Source organism: Peromyscus californicus, unplaced genomic scaffold (assembly GCF_007827085.1).
Source record: "Peromyscus californicus insignis strain IS unplaced genomic scaffold, ASM782708v3 Scaffold_4__1_contigs__length_199733344, whole genome shotgun sequence".
Taxonomy (NCBI): Eukaryota; Metazoa; Chordata; class Mammalia; order Rodentia; family Cricetidae; genus Peromyscus; species Peromyscus californicus.
The window spans coordinates 152,448,118-152,464,294 of record NW_026294562.1 but is presented as its reverse complement, the minus strand read 5'-3'; the positions used below and the strand labels follow the sequence as shown (position 1 = coordinate 152,464,294).

At 50.0% G+C, this 16,177-nt stretch overlaps 1 protein-coding gene across 1 annotated transcript; it reads right to left on the bottom strand.

Annotated features, from left to right (window-relative positions):
• Nucleotides 1-223: 223 nt before the first annotated feature.
• Nucleotides 224-4,370, bottom strand: Dbx1 (developing brain homeobox 1). The gene is made up of 4 exons (XM_052761227.1): nucleotides 4,004-4,370; nucleotides 3,338-3,439; nucleotides 1,244-1,446; nucleotides 224-559 (listed from the first exon to the last, which is right to left on the bottom strand). The coding sequence occupies exons 1-4, from the start codon at nucleotides 4,368-4,370 to the stop codon at nucleotides 224-226; spliced, it is 1,008 nt and encodes a 335-aa protein (XP_052617187.1).
• Between the last annotated feature and the right edge of the window lie 11,807 nt (nucleotides 4,371-16,177).

Here is a 16,177-nt window from a genome sequence, read left to right as displayed (position 1 = left end):
CCTTGTGGGAGTTAAGACTGTTTGGAGGTGGCAGCATGGAGCAAGGAAATGTCTCTTTGGGACAGCAGAAAGAAAGGACTGTGGCACCCCTGAGAAGGTGGTGGGTCTGTGGTGACAAGAGGCAGCAGCGTCCAGGCTCCTGCACAGAGGCGGTCACTGAGTGGGCGCTCCCTCTCCAATTTTAAAATTGCATCAGTCCGGGAGCCGGGAGCCAGAGGGGTTCCTAGGACACGGTGATTTCCTCGTCCTCCTCGCCCTCTTCATCCTCATCGGAATCCGAGAAGTCCGAGGGTTTACCCGGGCTGCTGGAGTGCGCAGGAGAGCCGGGCAGGGGCCCTTCCAGCAGGTGTCGAGGGTCAGGGGGCGCATGGTAGGCCAGACAGGGACCCGGGATGTCTTCCTCCTCATCCCCAGGGCCCTTCTGGCCTACGTCGCTAAGGTCTGGGTGAGGGTTTAGTTTTGTGGGAAGGGTCTGTTCTCGGCAGCCCCCGCTAGACAGGAGCTCGCGCTCTTTGGAGTTCCGCCACTTCATGCGTCGATTCTGGAACCAGATTTTCACCTGTGAGGGAAGAACAGGGAAGCCAGTCAGAGTGTGCTCACTGCCAGACGGGGGTGGGGGGGGGTGGGGGGAGTGGGGGGCGCGGGGGGGCGAGACACAGCCCTCCGGACCCAGGCTTGGGAACACGGGGGAGGGAGCTGTCTTTCTTGCCTTCAAGGTGATTTCTGCGGAGTTACTCCTTACCAACCTTGTAGCTCCTCATTTCTCCCCTGCTCCATCTTCTACCCACCCTCCCATCCAGGAATGTTCGCACTCATATATTCAGCCACTCACCCCCTATCCATTCATCCACTCATCCATGTACGTATCCAATTCATGTATCCATGTTCCCATTCGTGTACCTTCCCCAACCATGCATACACTTATCCATGCATACACACCTATCTATGCACACACATCTCTCCATCCATATATCTACCCATGCATCCTTGCACCCCCTCCATCCACCCTCTCCTCTGGCACTTGACTCAGTTGAGCGGGTGGGGGCGTTGGGTCTGCTGACATGGGAGTAGGGGAAGCAGGCTGCTCTGCGGGGCCTCAAATAACTTGGCTCCTACGCTTACTCCCTCGCTAGGCCCGGGTTTCCCCAGCTGCACTGCGGGTCTAAGCCGCAGAGAGCTCTTGCAATTGATTGGCGCGGGTTAGGGTGGAGTGTGAGGGTGGGGCGGGGGAGGCCGCAAGCACCTGCGAGTCCTTCAAGCCCAGCTTGGCCGCCAACTTCTTCCGGTCCGGCTTGCTGATGTATTTCTGCTTCTGGAACGTCTTCTCCAGGGCTTTGCGCTGCACATCGGAGAACACAGCTCTGCGCAGCATGCCCCGGCGAGGCTTCCCGCGAGCTGCCAGCGGCCAGGAGAACGTCCCGGGGATGGGCACCACGCTGGAGGACGCTGCGGGGTGGGGGAGGGGACGAGTGAGCTGGGTGTCCTGCCGAGCGGGAGCCTCCACCTCCCCTAGGCAGTCTTCCCTGGCTTTCTCCCTCCCTTTCTCTCGGGTCCCTTCATCTCTTTAAAGCACTCCTTTTTCTCCCGGTAGAGAATAGACCGAGAACCTACAACCTGCCTGAGTGAAAGGCACTTTCCGCACAAATAACTTTCCCTTTCAAGCGTGCAAACCCGGATTAGGAAAAACCACGAAAACAGAGGCCACAATCGCCTGTTGCTCCCCCAACCCCTACCATTGAAGCCGCACTAACCAGCTTAAATAGCAACAGAAGAAAGTAAATTTCAAAAATAAAAATAAATAATCCCGCAGAGACTACTCAACACACACTCGCGTTCCCTCTAAGACCCACGGATTCCGCAATCACCTTGGTGACGTTTGTACCTTTTAAAACAAGGTACTTTGCTGGTTTGGCGGACAGGAGAAAATCCGCTTTGGCTTAATCCAGTCCTTCATCTTTTTTTTTTTTTTAATATGATTTTTTTTCTGTCTCCCCCCCACAACGTAAAGAAATCGGCCTGAATACAAGGAAAGTGGCGTCTAATTAGCACATTGACCGCTTCCCACTGGGAATTGGTGCTATAAAAAGGGGGAGAGTTTCACTTTAAGGGAGAGAAAAAGAAAAACAAAAAGAAACAGAGACGCTAACGAAGCGTGAATGGTAATTGTGTAGTAATGAACTAACCGCAAAAGGCTACGGACAAGCAGCGAGAGCCATATATTACCGGGACAAAAGAGATTTACACTCAAACTAAACACAACTGCAGGCCGAGACCATTGGGAGAGCAGCGATGGCAGAGGCTTCTCTACCCCCAATCTTTCACATTAAATGGACACGAAAAGCTATTTATAAAGCTCGGGTTGTTTTTGTTAGGCCATTGAGAGGCGGGAGAAAGGAGCAAATTCCATTGTGGGCAAAAGCCTGAATGGTGGTGATGGGGAGTTTCTCCCCCCCCCCAACTTTAAAAAAAATCCGTCGCTAGTTTCTTTTGCTGTTATTGGGAGTTCTGTCCTGGTCATGCCCAGCCCCCACCCATCCCCATCTAAGGGCTTCCCGGCTTTCTGAGTTTTAAATAGCTGTAAAGCGTTCTAGCTGACGTTTGAACACTCGAAAATTCCCAGGATGAAAACTTTTGAGGGCGTTTTGCCTGTGGACCAGTACCCAGTGCCGGATTCTGCCAACTGTTTCTTCTTTCTCAAAAAGAGCCCGCGGGCAAGATATGGGGTTGGGAAATCAGGTTGGCAGGAGAAGGTTAGGGTCGCAGGAGGATCGTTGCTTCCTACCCCCGGGCGACCCCAGGCATCCCACACAAGAGGGTATGCCATGCGGTGTGGTGGAAAAACAAAAACAAAAACCCCACCCAGCCCTGAATGAGTGTTAAAGGGAAATTAGCCGCGGCTGGTAGGTGTTTCTCGACTGCGTGGATGAGAGAGGGCTGGTCTGCGTGTGGCTGCCCGGAGGAGCTGGCCAATTGGTCACGGTGCTGAGACCTTTGTGGCGAAGGGTGGCCAAGTGCACCGACTCTGTGGGAAACGGCGGCGTGAAGGGATGCCAACAGCTCCTCGCCGGGAAGGGGACCGCCTCAAATGCCGACCATGACAATTCTTGCTAATTTGTAGAGCAGGGAATTGGTGCGCAGTGTCAAGCAGTCACTGCTTGTGCTAAATGGGGTATCAAATTGGCGCGACGGATTCGTGAATGTTGTACGCCTCGCAACCTCTGAACCAGAGCGTAACCCCAAGGGGTGGACGGAGAAATACGACTTCGGGGCAGGGAGCGACAAACCCGGACTGGGGCGGGCTGCCCCTCCTGGAGCAAGGAACGCGAAAGAGACCTACCTGGGAAATAGGAGGATCTAATGAAGGGTTGGAAGGAGCCTTCGAAGTAAGGAAAGGCGAACGTCTTAGGAGGGGGGCTCTGCAGCAAAGCCGGCGATGTTTCTAGTAAGGGAGGTGGGGAGAATTTGGTCATGTGCCTGATCACTACGTGGCACGTCACATACAAGATATAATTAACACTGCAACAGGCGTATTCACCTAGTAAAATAAATTTGTGTAGCATTGTCTTATTGGATCCCCTTTAGGACCCTCTCCATTCCAGAGACTTAGGCAAATAGGATGGGGGTGAGTGGGGTGGGATGTTCAAATCCATCCATAATATAAACCAACACAATAAACATGTTTAAATAAGCATGCTGTGTTTAAAGCAAAAAAAAAAAAAGTCTCCTAGGTGTTGAGGGCGGGAACGCAGACACCAAAGCGCTTGCGCCCTGACATGCCAGACTGGGGAGCTGCGCTTAGAGGTCCCGGGGCTCAAGTTCATTGGGAGGCTTTTCCTCCTCCTAAATCCTCGGTACCTAAATTTCATAATCCGTGACCTGGCCCTTGGGATCTGGTTCCTGCGTGGACCTGTGCACTAACAAGCTCAGAGGAACTCGTTTGTGAAGGACTGAGCGGAAGGATGCTCAGTCGCTGGATGTGATCGAGGGCTTGGCTGTCACTTACCTCTTCTGGGCGCGGATGAGAGGATGGCGTTCACCCCAAACTTCAAAAACGTGGGCTCGCTGGCAGGGGAGAGGGCAGTCTGTGGAGAGCTGTCACGCCGGCTCCCGGGCCCTGGAGAGCCCAGGTCCGAGGTCCCCGAGTCAGCGAGGACTGTGGGGGCCTCCTGCCTGGGGGGTGACAGGCTGGCAGTGGGTATGCTGCGAGGCAGGTAGGCAGGGGGCCGACTGATGCGGATCAAATCTTCCACTAGGAAACTGGAGTGGCCAGAAAATGCAGATTGAAGGGACTGGGGCAGTGTTAAGGTGGGCGTGGGTCGCAGGAGGCTGGAATACCCCGCGGGGGGCGCGAGGAGGCCGGGGAACATCATAGTCAGAGCCTGGCGGGTGCAGTAGCCCCTTTTCCCGTGGCCGGAGGGCAAACGTCTGGCTTCCCGCCCCTCCCGTGGTGCCCTCTTCGGCTCAGTGTCCTGGTAATCGTCCTACTTGGGCGTCTGCGAGTTCTCTGTGGCTCTCCCCGTCCAGGAGATGGTTTTATAGGGGCCCGCCCGCTCCAGAGCTTTGCAAACTGACAGCTCTGACAATGAAGTTCAACAAAGTTCTCCACTCCGGCTTCATTCGCGGGAGGTTCCGAGCTCTCTGATTGGTGCAGAGACGCAATTTATGATTGGATTAGTCTTCATAAGCATGGCCCGCACAATGGGGCGGCAACAAAGGCCGGTGCGCATCAACCCTGCGCATCGACGGCCTCTCTACTATACAGTGAGCCCCCAAAGCTCTCGCTGGGGGTTTTTGTTCTGAAGCAACACCCGGGATAATTAAATGCCTATTTAGAAGTTTCAGATGACATCTTGCCTCATAGAAAAGGAATTATTTAAAGAACGCACTAAATTTATTTGCGCCCCCCTGCTGAGCCTAGAAAATAAATCAATAAATATTCATAGAAGTACATCTCCAGGCTATCGGTAAAATAACTCTCCCTTGTGTGTGAGGGGCCGTGTGGAAAATTTCAAGCCCTTAAGCATGAAAACATACTAAGTCTCTGGTCTCCAGCTATTTCTCACTCAATAGCAAAGCGTAGAAGCGTGATGGGTTGGAAGTCCCTCTCTCACACTTCGGGAAACTTGGAAATAGAAGCCCTGGTGCTATCGGACGACACTCCGACCAGTTTGGGGAGATTTGAGGGGAGTTGGTATTGGTGTTGTTTTGTTTTCGTTTTCGGAGAATAGTTTAATTTCAGAGTTTGTGGGCGCAGAAGCAGTAACCCCATCCACCTTGAACTCCCAATAACCTGGAACGGGAGGAGAGGGAGAGGGGAAGGGGGAGGGAGAGAGAGAAATTAGATAGAGAGAGAAATAGAGGGAGAAAGAGAGAGAAATAGAGAGAGAAATATTGAGAGGGAGAGAGAGAGAGAGAGGGAGAGAGAGAAAGGGAGAGAGAGAGGGAGAGAGAGAGAGAGAATGTGCATGTTTCAGAGAACTTCGTTGGGACTCTGCGCAGAGTGCAGGGACGTTGCTTGGAGGAGGAGCCTTGGAGAACCTGGGACCCAAGCTGGACAGGCGATTCCACCTGGGAAGGGCTCAAGGGTGCTCTTCCTTCCGGTAGGTCAATCCAGGCAGCATCGCTTTTTCCAACCTTTAGGAGCACCGAAACTCACCATTCTGACTCTTTGTTTAAGCCAGGACCCTCGAAAGTCTGAACAAAACTCCAGATACTGCTGGGCGCTTAACTCTCGAACATTTGCGCAGCTTCTGGATTCACTGTAGGAGAGAACTGTGTGAAAACTACCTGGAAGATCTAGGTACACACTGGGGAAAGTGTCTCCTTCTAAGTATAGCCTTTCCAACCAGAACCCCTGTGAGCCTCTTTTGGCTTTCCTGGGCCAGGGCTGAAGTGGCTCCAAGCCTCCATTGCCTGGTTTCTGGCCCGGCGAGATGACAGATGTGTTAAATGTCCCATTCATTTCTTTAGTGCGGTTGAACCCTCCCCAAAGAGAAGTGTGCAGCCCTGCCAGGCCACCCTGATCCTATTAGCCATGAACTAACTGTCACGTTCAGCTGCTTTTCCTTTTCGCTTTTTAACACAAAGCTTTCTCAAAAATCTTATTAACCAGCCTTATTTCTCTGGATGGTTTTGTTCGGGGCGTTTTGTGTTGATGATCGCCATGTCGATGCTTTAACCATTCATGAAAGTGCATCTGCAATTTATATCACATTAAACCAGGAACGGAGCACACTAAAGCTCTCCCTTGATTCAAATTAAAAAGTTGTTTGGGCCGGACCCTGGGTGAATTCATGCTTGAAGATGGCGAAACTCCAGAGTTTCCGAACCCAGGAGGAATAGCTATCTAGAAAGGAGCAGTTCAAATAAGTGGCCATTTAAACAAGACAGCACCCAGGGCCCTGTGCGAGCGAGGGGGCAGATCTGCTGAGGAATTTTCAAAGTTCCTCTTTTGTAACGTCTTCAGCAAAATAGGCTAAAATTCCTCCTCCTTCTCCCTTTTCTTCATTCTCTGTTTCCCACTCCTCCTTCCCTCCCATCTCTCTTCCCCTCCCTTATTTCCTGCTCCTCTCCTTACTGCACCCCCATCCCTCCATCCTCCTCATGGGAGGCCAGGAGCAGCTGGGAAATTCTGAAGAGCCTTGTGACTACAGGTGCTGGAGTTTCTGTGCATAAAGCCTTTCCTCCTCTCCGGATGATGGGAGTTCAGCCTCTACCAGCAGAAATCCTTAGGTTTCTCCGGTTGGGAGAAAGGGCCAGAGAGCAGGTCGATCTGAGGTTGGGCTTTCCAAGGTTACTTCCGCGGAGGTGTGGCTTTCACTGTCCTGGCAGGCTCCTGACTCCTCTCCACATCCCCATACTGTTTTGCTTATCCCCAACCCAAATGTAGCTAAACCTCTGCCTTTACGAGGCCGCCCTGACTCACTATAAGGTAGGTCCGCCCTTTGCTGAGCCACCCGGACCCCTTAAGAATTCCTCTAGCGACAAAGAGAAAAACAGGGTGGGGGGAGGCTGGCCGCTGTTGAAAGAGCAAAATTAAATCCTAAGGAAGCAAAAAATTGCAGGAACGGATCTTACTTTAAAGTGATTTCTGACCGCGCCTTTTCAAACTCGTGGCCACCGAGGGCCACGCGCATGGCGGCCGCGCCTAAGTCCTGTGACTAATGCCATTTGACCTGAGCGCTAGGGGTTTTGTGAGTCCTGACACTCACTATAATGTCGTTATCTTCAAGTTTATTTCGGAGAAATCACTCCCATTCTTTATTCTGAGTTGAGATCTCTACCTTTTTCTCTTTCCAGGGAAAGAAGGTTTAATCCCGGCACTTGAGAAGTAAACTCAGGAGGATCTCTCTGTGAGTTCGAGACCAGCCTAGTGAGTTCCGGGCTGGCCAACACTTCATAGCGAGACACTGTCTCAAAAAGCAAAACAAAAGAAAGAAGATCGGAGAGGGAGAACGTGGGAGCTCGGGTTTGGGGTCAGGCCCTTCTCCGCCTGCAGCTACAGGCTGCTGGAGATACAGCCTCCGCTCCTGGCCTGAGAAGTCAAAGCTGCCAGAGGAGGGCTTTAGAATCCGTCCCGAGGGTCCCTTCCTGCTAGCCAAATGCCTTTGCAACCTCCCGACTCTCTGCGGACTGCTCCGACCTGGGAGAGTACAGACGAAGGAGCCTGGGCCACCTAGCCAGAAGCTTCCCAGCTCTTGTGACAGACAGCTTCCGGATCGCAGGGCCCTAAGGCAGCCTTTTGCAAGCTGCGGATTCCATAGGCTTTGGTCCTCGGCTCTGGAGCATACAGAAAGTGCCAGCAGATGAGAGAGACAGGCAGTTCTCTGTGTGGGAGGCGACGACAGGGATTACACCCGCCACTAGGCTTCTCCGGTTGGGGGTGGCGGGGAGTGAGAAGAGTGCTGACTGGACTAGTGATGGAGCGAGGAGTGGGCGCTCCCGGCGCGGGCCAGAAAGCTTTACCGCGGCCCCAACCTCTATTAAGACAACTCTAAGGGGCTCACCTTTAGAACAGGCCACAAGGAGCTACTGGCGGGCCCAGCCGTTTCTAGCCCCCCCTCCCTTTCACTCTTTTTCCTCGAAAATCCTTCTATTGTGCCAATCAAGCAGATGGTTTCTAGAAAATATAGCTTGGCCTCGCTGACCGAAACTAATTTTAACTAGCTTTCCAGGTCTGCAACGTTTGTTTTGCTCTTACAAAACAGCTCCCAAAACAGCTGGCGAGGGCGAATTAAACCCATTAAAGACACGTTTATAAGAAATTATATTCACATAGATTGCCTGAACCCCTTGTGCAGCCGAAGAGAAGAGTGTTATTTAAATGAAAATGTCGCCAAAGGCTCCCCTCCTTCTCGTCGTCGTCGCCTGAAAGTCTCAAAACATTTTACTAAATAGATTAACTTGACCATTGTCTCCCATCACATTGATCAGCTTCATTAAGTGAATAGCCCAACAAATATATTACGCATGCATGAAAAGCTCTTTTTCCAAGGCCCTCATTGTATCCTCGGCCCTGACAGGTGGTTAACTGTGTGTTGTGTTTTTTTGTGAGTTTTTTGTGTTTTCTTTTCTTTTTCTTTAAAAAAAAATTTTTTTTTTTTAAATTCAAAGAAAAAGGCTCTCTGTAGGGCAGCCCAGTGAGGTGGTGCTGGCTTGGCAGTCCCCCCTGGGTCCCGCCCCTCCAGGGATGTAGAGCCCCAGAGTGCTGGGCAGTGAGTGCATCAGAGCCCATTTGAAGAGATCAGAATTGAATCTTGGTGAGTCAAGGCTTCAACCTTCAAAAGCTCATCTGAGAATTAAGTTCAGGGTGTTTCTAACACGCACTCTCTCTAGTCTTGAAGATAAACTCCTTTCTCTTTTCCTTGCCTACCCAGTTCTAGTCTTTCAAAAAAAAAGTGTGTGTGTGTGTGTGTGTGTGTGTGTGTGTGTGTGTGTGTGCGCGCGCGCGCGCGCGCGCGCGCGCACCCAAGTGTGGAAGTCAGAGGACAGCTGGCGAGATTTGGTACTCTCCTTCTACCAGGTGGGTCCTGGGAACTGAACTTGGGTTATCTAGCTTGGCAGCAAGCACCTTTACCCGATGAGCCATCTCACCAGCCCAGTTCTAGTCCTTTAACTCAGATTTGTTTCCAATTCACTTTATGGTGTGTCTTTAAGGCAAGTCCTCCTCTCCTGGGCCTCGGTGGGCCTGGGGGTGAAATGAAGGGCAGCTTCACGGGGCTCTTTAAAGGCCTTTCAGATGTGAGCCTGTGGAACTGTGGAACGGAAAACACTCCTGCTTTTTGCCCAGCTGGCTCTGGGGCCCCAGCAGCTCTGAGCCTTTGGGCCCAGTAGGAAGTGTTTCCAGGAAGAGGGAAGCTGGAACTGCTGGGAGCAGGTAGGTTGGCCATCAAGGAAGGGCTGCAGGGGCTCACTTTCTGCCCTGCCCACTCCTGGGTCTCAAAGCCATCAGCAAGCCCTCAGGCTCTGTCCTGACCCTTTCCACCCTGCTGCATCTCCCCTCAGGCCCGCTCACACCAGGAGGTATTGGCTGGACACCAATGGAAGAAGGGGTGGGCATCTCCTCCCTAGCCTCTCCCTTGTCGTGGGCATCAGTTGCTTTAATCACAGCAGATTCATTCTTTCCACCTACCTCCCCCACTTCTCACCCCAAGTGGGAGGACCTATTGATTTTCTGTCTCTGACCCTTTCCAGTGAGAGGCTTGGGTGAAGGTGAAGTTGCCTGGCTGAGAGGAGTGCCTCTCTCTACCAAAATGGCTGCTTTTGTCCACAGACAGGAGAGAGGCAGATATCTGTTCAGCCTTCTCTGGTGTGCAAACCAGCTGCCCCTTAGAGAGGTTGTTTTTTTTTTGTTTTTGTTTTTTTTTGTTTAAATCCCAGCAGAGGGTGTCTTGGGGAACTGATGTGTTGGGTGCAGGTCCTGGAGCCCACCCCCTCCCTTCCAAGCTGAGTATAAGAAATCTGTGCTCTGTGTGGTGAGTCCTGCGCCAGCCTGTCATGCTATCTCCTGGGCAGCTCCCGTCTTAATATTAAAACGTAGTGCCGGGCGGTGGTGGCGCACGCCTTTAATCCCAGCACTCGGGAGGCAGAGCCAGGTGGATCTCTGTGAGTTCGAGGCCAGCCTGGGCTACCAAGTGAGTTCCAGGAAAGGCACAAAGCTACACAGAGAAACCCTGTCTCGAAAAACCAAAAAAAAAAAAAAAAAGCGTAGTCCTTAGACCTGGGGACTTGAGAGGTGCCTCAGCAGTTAAAGAGAGCTTGCTGCTCTTCCAGGGGACCAGAGGTCCATTCCCAAATCCCCACATCAGTTGGCTCACAATTGCCTGTAGTTCCAACTCCAGGGCAATCTGACCCCCTCTTCTGACCTTCTTGGGCACCTGCATATGCATGGCATACAGGAGCATAAACACGGACATGTCTTTTTAAATCTTTTTAAGTTGCTCTTGCCCAACATTTAAGAGCCCTCAAGGGAAAAGGTCTCTGAGCTGAGACTCTCTTTGAAACTAATTCTTGCTTCCTTATCTTCTTAGCCCTTTTCTTTTATGTTCAAAAAGGAAAATATAGAAGGAAGCATGGTTACATACACCCGTAATAGCAGTACTGGAGAAATAACGGGGCTTGGAGATTGAGAGTTGGGAGCCAGCCTGGATTACAAAATGAATCCCTATTTAAAAGACAAACAGACAAAGTAGATAGGTCCTGGGCCTAGGGGGAAACTCAATACTATCAGTCTGAAGAGGAACAATGCAATAAAATGACTCCTGAAGACATATTACTACACCCATATACCAGTGCCTCACTCAGCCTTCACTGGAGAAGCCTCTTCTTGCAGTAGATGCGAATTCATGTAAAGAATTCTACAATGTGCAGAGAGTGAGAGACTTTGGAGCACTCAGTCCTAAACGGAATGTCTTCATCAAACCCCTTCCCTCAAGGCTCAGGGGTCTGTGTGGAAGAGGAGCCAGAAAGATTGTAAGATGATGGACAAATCCAGGGAAACAGACGCAACAGGACTGATGCACATAGGGACACACAGAGACTGTGGCAGCACACGCAAGGCCTGCCCCAGTTCAGGCCAGACTGGGTGGGGGTGGGGAGACATGGACATGGCATCCCGCTCCTAACCAAGAAGCTATTTGCAATTGATACCTGCTGGCAAAGGGGAAATCAGCTTTCTCCAATGGAGTCTCACTGGGCATATCAAGCACATTCCAGGCAGGCCCCATGCCTAGGAGTAGTTGGCCAACACAGAATGAACTCAAGGTTTTTTTTGTTTCATTCTTCTTTGTTTTCAGATTTTTTTTTGTCCTATTGGTCTTTTGTTTGCTTGTTTTGATTTTCATTTTTGTGAGCTTTTTTTTTCTTTTCTTTTGAGACAAGGTTTCTCTGTAACAGCCCTGGCTGTTCTGGAACTTAGACCACCAGGCTAGTCTGAAACTCACAGAGATTCTCCTGCCTCTGCTCGGCGCCCCCCCCCCCCCCCGTACCTCCCCCCAAGTGCTGGGATTCAAGACTTGTGCCACCGCTTGGAATGAGTTTGTATATGTGTGTTTGCTGTTGTTGTTTTGTTTCTGTTTGTTCTTGAAAGAAAGGGAGAAAAGGAACATAAAGTTGGGTGGGTGGGGAGATAGAGCGGATCTGGATGGATTTGGGGGAGGCTAAAAACATCATCAAAATAGATTGTATGAAAAAAATCTTTTCAAAAACAAAACAGCAACAACATAAAAAAGTGACCAACAAACCCCCACCCCCAATAAAAGGATCAGAAGGAGGTGAGGTCATTGTAGAATGAGGACCAATTAGTTGGAGAAGTTGGGAGGGGGCACCGAACTCGTTTCTCATGTGAAATGTAGAGACACCAGAGTATTGTCTGGTCCAGACTCCCATGGGAGGATTAAAGGCAAGGCCATTGGTCCTTCATATTGTAATGAAAATTAGCTTTCTAATTATTGTTTTCCTAGCAGGTACCCACGGGAGGAAATCACAGGACAGAAGCATAGTCAGTAAACTAGTCTATCTTATCCTAGGATCATTCTGGCAGTGTGGGTCTTTCAGTTGGAGAGGTAAGACCATTAATGCTTGCAGTTATTACTTAGATGTGCACTAGCTTCCCATCTCCATCTTAGAGGTCATGATGGCTCTTCCCACTTCCTACCTCTTCTTGCTCCTGGAGATGCAACCTTTCTCAAGCACTCATGCTTGTGTGTGTGTAGTTTACTGCTTCTGTGTGCAGAAGCCTCCAAGTGCCTTCTGCTGTTCTTAGACTTAGTGGACCATCTCACTTGATGCTTATCATGGAGGTCTTCATTTCTCCTTTGGTTTTAAGGGCAGCCTTCCTGGATATAGTAGTCTTGGTTGCAGTTAGTTGTTTTATTTCAAGGCTTGGAAGGATCAGTTCTCCTGGCCTTCAGCTTCGGCTGACAGATCTGCTGTTATTCTACAGATATGTCTTCGTAGATAACCCCAGGTGTCTCCTGCAGCCCTGGGCATGCTTTCTGATCTGTACTCTTGGCTCTTTAATGATAAGATGTGGAGAGGTAGCTTAGCAGTTAAGAGCAGTTAACTGCTCTTCCAGAAGACCCGAGTTTGATTCCCAGCACCCATGTCAGGCAGCTCACAGTCGCCTGTAACTCCAGTTTCAGGTGAATATGACTTCTCTTACCTCAAGCACACACAGATGTGGAAAGGTTATTTTCTTGTCATGTCCCTTTTAGGTTTTAAACACCTTAGGACTTAGATACTGTTCTAGTTTACTTTGCTGTTGGGATAAACACTATGACTAAAAAACAACCTGGGGGAAAGGTTTATTTCAGCTTACAGGTCCTAAGACCATCATAGAAGAAAGTCAAGGCAGAAACTCAAGCAGAACTGAAGCAGAGACCATGGACGAATGCTGCTTACTGGCTTGCTTTCTGCTACCTTTCTTTTTTTTTTTTGGTTTTTCGAGACAGGGTTTCTCTGTGTAGCTTTGCACCTGTCCTGGAACTCACTTGGTAGCCCAGGCTGGCCTCGAACTCACAGAGATCCGCCTGGCTCTGCCTCCCGAGTGCTGGATTAAAGGCGTGCGCCACCACCGCCCGGCCTGCTACCTTTCTTATACAGCCCAGGCTTACCTGCCTATGGATGGTGACACCCACAGTGGGCTGAGCCCTTCCCATCAATCATCAAACAAGACAGTTTCTCTCAGATATGTCTGATTGAGACAGTTTTATAAGAGAGAGTTCCCCTTTCCAGGTGGCTCTAGGTCAGGTCAAGTGGACACTAAAAACTAAGCAGTGCAGATGTCCAGAAACCCAGACTTGAGGAATCCCCTATTATTCTTTCACTGAGTATGTTTTCTATGCTTCCTCTGTACACATTTGTGGGTTTGGTTCCTTAGCCTTCCCCAGCGGTCTCATTTATAGTCATAATGTCTTGGAGCTTTTCTTTTCTTGCTATCTAAATGAAACAATTCTTCAACCCTGTTTTTTTCTGGTGGCCTTTCTTCAAACTGGTCTAGATACCAATAATGCTTTCTATTGGATTTTTAATTCAATTGCTATTGCTTTTAGTTTTCCAAATCTCAGAGTTTTTATAGACTCCATCTCTTTTACTGAATCCCCCCACACCCCCACACCCCCATTCCCACCCCCCAGCTGAGGACTGAACCCAGGGCCTTGCACTTGCTAAGCAAGCGCTCTACCACTGAGCTAAATCCCCAACCCCTGGATTTCTCTTAAAGGCATAGCATTTCTCGTGCAGACCCTTTAAGATGGAGCCTCACTAGTAGCCAAGGCTGGCCTCAAGCTCACATCCCTCCTGCCTCAGCTTCCCAAGTGCTGGGACTACCAGTGGGTCCCACAGTGTCCAGACTGTCCATATCTTGCATTGAATCCTTCATTTCATCCGCTGGTTTATTTGAATCCTCTCTCAGATCATTAGTCATTTTTAAAGCTAGACTTTTGAATTCTTTGCCTGACGTTCCAACTACCTCAGAATCCTTGGCTTCGGTTATTGAAGAGCTGCTTAGGGGGACTCACGTTGCTTTCTTTTTCACATTCCCCCATTCTTTATTGTGATTTGTGCATCTGTTGAGGTGGATACCTGCTCTGATTTATTTGGGGGTCTTCTTACTCCAGCAGCCTTTTCTTGAGGATTCACACTCCAGGGCCATTCAGTGAGGAGGCAAATCGCTGCACCACCACCCTCCGTGGTTGTGGCTATGGCTTGCCCTCTCCAGTGGGGGAGGGTTGGAGCCGCACCCTGCTTCTCCCTGAACAGCTTCTCCTTCTCCCCACGCCTTTCAGCTGCCTCAGTAATACTCCTGCGACTCTTGGATTGTAGTCTAGGCTGTCCTTCGCTGCTCTGTCTCTTTCGTGGAGCCACACCGTAGAAGGTTCTAACATGCCATCTTGCCCTGGCAGCCTCCTGGAGGGGTGGCAGAGGGATGCTGGCCGTGCACTATCCCTCGTCTTCACACTCCTGCAGCCCAGCCCAGATGCATTGTCTCTACATGCTAGCTGCTCTCTTCCCAGGCTGTCTTCACATTTGCTCTTCCCTCTGCTTTCTTCTGTTAAAAACTTCTCTTCCTTCAAACCAGGGCTGAAACGCTGTTTCTCACCTCTCACTTCCTGCCAACTTTGTCTTCTCATAGTGGTGTTATCCATGTACAAGCATTTCATCTATCTATAGATACGTTATCTATACAGTGTTGTGATGTGCTGTGCCTGTAACTAAGCCAAGCCGTTTAGTCTTTGTATTCCTTAGTTCCATCAGCTGCCTCATCTATAATGGGCCTAATAAAACTTACTAAAAAAGAGTGTGACGGGCTGGTGACATGCTGCCAATCCTGACAGCTTGAATTTGGTTTCAGAACCCACATGGTAGAGTGAGAGAGCTGACTCCTGCAGATTGCCCTCTGACCACCACACATGTGTCATAGCAAGTACATACATGCATATGTGCATACACACATATACACACACACACAAAATAAACAACCGTAATATTTTTTTAAAGAGTCTGAAAGATATATTACTTAGAAAGTGACTAGCCTCTGTCTAGGTACATAAAGATGGGTCTAGCCGGGCGGTGGTGGCGCACGCCTTTAATCCCAGCACTCGGGAGGCAGAGCCAGGCGGATCTCTGTGAGTTCGAGGCCAGCCTGGGCTACCAAGCGAGTCCCAGGAAAGGCGCAAAGCTACAAGAGAAACCCTGTCTCGAAAAACCAAAAAAAAAAAAAAAAAAAAAAAAAAAAAAAAAAAAAAAAAAAAAAAAAGATGGGTCTGCTAAATATCCTGTAAAAGTTGTTTGTTAGTTTCCTTATTTAGTATTCTGTGACAGTGCATGTGTGTGGGGGACAACTTCCTGGGCTCTCCTTCCACAGTGGGCCACAGGGATCACATTCAGCCTGTCCGGCCTGGACAGCAGTGTTCTGTCATTGAGCCATCTTGTGTCAGGAGACTCCCCTGGCTGACGTGAGGTAGCAGTGGACTTGCAGGCTCTCCATCCTCCCAGCCTCTTTGGCTCCTGGGCCAGGGGTACATGGTTAGCTCCAAGAAGAAAGACTTGGGCTCTTGCAAGTCATACATCACAATGAAGACAGAGATTGATATGAGTTTCAGCCTGCTCCCATGGGACTCCAGCTCGTGTCCATTTCTTGATCTCCCTCTATTTTATGCCTACTGTCTTTTCCTGTTACCTTCTGTTTCTAGCAGGTGACTGTCTTCTGGAGACTGTTTAGCCAACTCCCATAATTATATACATCAGGTTTAGACCTAGCAACACATCCCCATCTACAGTTGTATGTGCCACTCATGAAAGACGTATGTGTGTGTAGAGGACTATCTCTGTTGCTCTGCCACGATCTCTGTTTAGTTCACCCTGCTCAGCATGTTTGCTCTGGAGCACACTGTCCAGCCATCACTTCTTCACATGATGACATCCAAAGCAGAAGGCCGGAAGAACAGTGGCAAAGGGAGCTCCATTCCCATGTGAATCTGGAAGGGAAATTCTTACACCTTGAAGTCCCGCAAGGATTGAGAGTCGTTACACTCAGAAGCTAACGTGACAAGGTAGAACTGGCTTTTGAAGTCAAAAGTTCGAATGATGGAATGCTGCGTCTCCTGACAGTGATGTGACCATGCACTGAGCATGTGCAGAGTCCAAGGTATGTGTCTCAGTGTATAGGTAGGTAGTC